The sequence below is a fragment of the Magnolia sinica genome, chromosome 16 (assembly GCF_029962835.1).
Source record: "Magnolia sinica isolate HGM2019 chromosome 16, MsV1, whole genome shotgun sequence".
NCBI lineage: Eukaryota > Viridiplantae > Streptophyta > Magnoliopsida > Magnoliales > Magnoliaceae > Magnolia > Magnolia sinica.
The window spans coordinates 45,311,097-45,315,896 of NC_080588.1; the positions used below are offsets into that span (position 1 = coordinate 45,311,097).

Below are 4,800 nucleotides of genomic sequence, written 5' to 3' on the forward strand. Positions count from 1 at the left end.
GTTGTTGTACTTGACTTGTACTTGAGGTATGGAGTGTACTTAATTGATTGATTGATTGATTAATGAGACATATCATAGAGATTCCCTCGATATTCGCAAAGCGCGGCGTTTCTTCGAAACGAACGCAGGTCCACATCTCCTAGCCTGGGTATCGGTTCGGTGGATAAGTCACGCCGTTGGAACCACGGCAACGGCGCTGTCGCTATGATATAAGTTTCGGTTCGAGCCGACTTCGGTATGCGGGACCTGGTTTAGGATCATGCGCAAACGTCGGATACGGTGCAAAGGTTGTCAGAAGTTGACCGAAAGGATTGCGGAGGCCAATGGAATGGTACAGACTAGGACACAGGTCTTACACATATCAAGATTCAACATCCCCCTGCCAAGTGTACTCAGGGACATGTAAGCTATTTTGTTAATTTGAAGTAGTTGTAATTACAATTTGAAGGCTACCTTAAACAATTGCAATTTTGTTAATTTCTACTCTATTGAACTAATTATTTCAATTCAATTTGATTGTGCATCCAAACACTTCTCCATCTAGTCCCATACAGTCGGTGAACCTATTCCAATTGTTTATGGACTGTTGGCTGTTACACTTTTGACCATTCATTTTGAAGCTGAAAATCACATGGCTTGCATTGCCCATTGTGTAAAGAAGAAATGAAAGATGCTGATTGACTGGCAAGTGCTGTTTCAGGAGTTTCTGGGACAAATGTAGGTTTTTTTTTAGTTCTTGATATGCGTGTTTCCATAAGTAAATTTTTTTCAGTGTTTTTAATGCATTTATTGGTTCGATTTGTGTTATGGTTGGCGTTGTTTGTCTGCCAATGTTGAGTGCTGAATTCTTAACTTCTCCAATTGTACCGACTGACTCCTTTCAACTTGTATCAACTCTCATATTTCCATGTTTTCTTGTTTATAGGTTGAAGTATGTTGAACAAGAATTGGCAAAGAAAAGGGGCAAGAGCATTGATGCTACAGATCATATTGAGAATGATTTACAAAGTGCAGAGGATGAATTGTACGTCATTCCAGAGCATCTTAAGGTGAGATTGGTGGTATTACATCTCCTCATTGTTTTTATTAGAACATTGCCTTGGGGCTGCTTTCCTTTGACAATGGTTGTATCTGGACTGCTCTCGTTGTCCATCTTTTTCCTAAACAATTGATATTTATATTCTATATTCTTTAACAGAGCTTATCAAATTAAAGTTTATATCTGACAACTACTGGCCACACATGTAACAGGTAACATGACACTTCGACCTAATACAAGTCAGGCTCAAATCATGGGCATACATGTACTGATCCAAACTCAAACCACGGGCCCATCTTTAGACAGGGCAGGGCCTCAAATTAAGATTGTTTGGGAAATTGTAAGTTTTAACCTCTGACTAATGAAAATTTATTCTTTCAATGTGTTTCATTCTTTAATTTTCATTTTATAGTCCATTTGGTTGGTTATTTGTTCCAATGCAAACCAGTAATATGCAGAATTCCACTTGTCATTTTATTTTTTGCAGATGCCAAAGTGCTTCATTGTTGTATGAATCATCAAGTATCCAGTGCTAGATGCTAATATCTTAGTTATGTCAGGTACGTAAGGCACATATGTATGAGATCCAAACCGTTCATCTATTATACCTAACTGTGGATACTCCATATGTCTGAAATCATAAAAACCAAATGATCCAGAGCCATGCCATTATTTTATAGGCTTTTCTTTTTTTGTTTTTTTTTTTTGCTTTTTTTGTTAAATGTGAGTTCTTTATGAATTGTTCCTATTTTAAGGTACTTCTGATCAATCAACCCAAATGATTGATTTCTCATGTTGTAAATTGCCTTAGCATGTAAGCATTGGCTTTCTTTTGTGCTGCTTATTGTTTTTGTAACTTAATATCCAATTGTAATTTTGGAATGACAACAATCTATAATTTGTAGCTGAATTGGGCTTTATTTGGAATTCTGATTTCATTTGGAATTTTAATTTCATTGTTGTATTTTTCATTCAGATGAGTATGTAGGTCACATGTAGAGTATTATACATATCCATGGATGGGCTATATTTTTCATTATTGAATAATTCAGATGGGGATCTGCCAAGCTTCAGCATGGATGTGCCATATATTTTTCAGTATAAATTTGTATAGATTGTAAACGTTGTACTCTTGTAGTAGTAACTAAATCCAAAGCAAAAGCTAAAGCTGATGAAGAAGATGAAGATGATGAGGAAGAATTTGACAAGTCGAAGTCTGAAGTAAATGATGAAGATGATGAGGATGTTTCCAGTAGCTCATGGTTGTATCCTGGCCATTCGTTGATCCTGTACTTAACCTTTCGCTTCATGCTTCAACAACTCAAGTGTAGTTTTCTGTTTTTGGCCCTATCTCTACAACATCTCTGCTATTGGTTCTCAAACATAATTAGTTTGGTTTGGTTTTCTATAATTGGCATTGTTTGGAATTCTGCGTTGTGGGGAGTTACCTCTTATGTCCCACTACTTGGTGACATGTTTGAGATCTATGCCGTTCACGTACTTTGTTAGATGGAGTGGATCTCTAATTCTCCTTGGCAATATGTAAGTAACTAATTCCTCAACCATCTCATGGCCAACATAAATTTGAGTCAGGATAAACCTTTGGATCCTATTTTTGAAAGGTATATTGGCTCTAATCCAACTCCCAAGCCCACAAATGAATTCAGCCCACAAATGTATTTCTTGCAATATTTCAAAATCTGAATGATATTTGTCACAATGCTGACAGTAACATTGTTTTCTAATATGTGCCACCAAAAAATTGGATATGGGCTGCCTTGCAGTTCTATTTGTCATTGAATTGTTTTTACTCCATGTTTTATATTTACTTGATATGGATTTATTAATAGTTTTTAGCAATGATCAACAAGACTGTCTTCTTTTCTGAAAAACATGGGGCAGTGGTGATGCCATCCCAAATTTTAGCAGCATTTTCATCCTCTCCTGAAGAACATGGTGTACAAAGCTAGTTTGCATGGTTTCTCTTACTAGAACAGGCACTAGATAAAGCTTTGGTACCAAGTATGGGTGAAAGCGTTGATTTAAAGGTCACCAGGGTTGATGTTCATGACAAATGATTAAACCTAACTGTAACTTGTTTAAATTGAAAATCTCACTTCTCAATTTTTTGAAAATTTAGAATGCATTCTAACACAATCTTATGTTAGGTTCCTATCGGAGGATGCTATTGGCTTATCGATGTTCCTATGAGAAATTGCATCAACCGTGGCATAAACAAGATATTCATCCTCACCCAGTTCAACTCTGCTTTGCTCAATCGCCACCTTGCTTATAACTTTGGAAATGGTGTCAACTTTGGGGATGGATTTATAGAGGTATGATCACAAGGGTTATAACATTCGAGCATCTAAGCAATTTCAAGATTTTTTATTTTTTATTTTTTTCAGAAAGGTTGGAGCACACTGCCAATAAGTTTGTTGATAATGAAAAAAATAAGTGCATATTCATATGGGTGGGCTCCACAAAAAAACCAGGCCACGGCTATACTGCGTTTGGATGATGGTAAATGAGGCAAGTTGTAAATGATTTACTGCGTTTGGATGCCCTAAAATACTAGTAAATCATTTACTAGTTATAAATGAGTTACCACCTTTTCCCCCTTTTCATTTGCTAGCCAAAAGCAGGAATTTCATTTGCTAGCAAGTGATTTATCTGTAAGAAGCCTCCAACAGCTCTTATGAACTTCAATTTTTCACTTTTTCATTGGTTTGTCAGGTGATTCAGTTTTTAAACCTTGTTTCTTTATCTATGCAGAGAAATAAGGCGTGGGTTTTCATTTACCCCGACAATATATGAGGTAATGCTTTGATATCTTGGAATGGTTTTCTTTGATTTTTTTTCTTTTTTTAATATTAGAGTGTAATTAAATTGAGAGTTGTTGTATATGCTAATAGATTCTCAACTTTCTAAATCTGTTCCTTTACTACTATTATTGTGATCATTATGTAGAAGATTCTTGCTTAGATTCTCAACACATCTTAGATACCATCTCGTTTCATCCATGTCACCTAAAGCAGATCATAGAATTGTAATTAATGAACCAGATTCACCACTCATATTGGTCATGCGTACACTTGAATGTCACGTGTGAAGGGTGCATGTGGATGGACGGGCGTGGATAAAACACATGCATCAATGTAGTGCCAATAGATGTAATGGAATTCAAGTTACAACATTTGTTGCCTTGATAGTTTTTGACTTTTTAAGGATAGGATCAAATGATTAATTATTTTCCATGCATCAATTTGTTGAATGCTACTTTTTTACTCTTTTTTTTCTTCTTGTGTGCAGGGTTTTAATCAATTGTGCCTGAATTTAGGCCTACAAGCACTTCACCCTTTTGATGCCACTCGTGCTACGAGTAGACCATATAGAGGATTTGTTTTTATTTATTTATTTATTTGAGACCATTTTTAATTTTATTGTAATAAATATTATATTTTTTTTAATTACGAAGTAATATAAATTTTATTTAATATTCAGTTTTAATTGTATTGCATTATTTTTTATCTTTCAAATATTAAAAATATGTAGGTTTTTCAATTGAATTATATATAATAAATAAATATTATTGGCCTACTGGGGCCTTTGAAATCTATACAATGACTTTTAGCGGCGCCTTTTTGTGAAAAAGTATTCAAAAACAGTGCTGTCACCGGCACTTCGTTACAATTTTGCGGCGCTTTTGATGCTTATACCGGCGCTTCTGTCAGAAATACTGACAGCACCAAAGCGTCGGC

The 4,800-nt window shown here is 35.4% G+C and overlaps 1 protein-coding gene across 2 annotated transcripts; it reads left to right on the forward strand.

Moving 5' to 3' along the window:
- The first annotated feature begins 435 nt into the window (after positions 1 to 435).
- On the forward strand, positions 436 to 4,547 carry LOC131229039 (uncharacterized). 2 transcript variants are annotated; one of them, XM_058224902.1, is made up of 3 exons: positions 436 to 717; positions 926 to 1,049; positions 4,352 to 4,546. In XM_058224902.1, exons 1-3 carry the CDS (start codon positions 671 to 673, stop codon positions 4,463 to 4,465), a joined length of 285 nt encoding a protein of 94 aa, XP_058080885.1. In that variant the 5' UTR covers positions 436 to 670; the 3' UTR covers positions 4,466 to 4,546. The 2 variants fall into 2 exon arrangements, with proteins under 2 accessions (XP_058080885.1, XP_058080884.1); XM_058224901.1 differs by lacking the exon at positions 436 to 717 and having other exon boundaries at positions 804 to 1,049; positions 4,352 to 4,547.
- Positions 4,548 to 4,800: the final 253 nt, after the last annotated feature.

Coding starts and splice junctions, on each gene's coding strand:
- LOC131229039 (XM_058224901.1), top strand. CDS start 807: ATGGTTGGCGTTGTTTGTCTGCCAATGTTGAGTGCTGAATTCTTAACT. Junction 1,050..4,351: donor TCATTCCAGAGCATCTTAAG/GTGAGATTGGTG, acceptor TCTTGTGTGCAG/GGTTTTAATCAATTGTGCCT.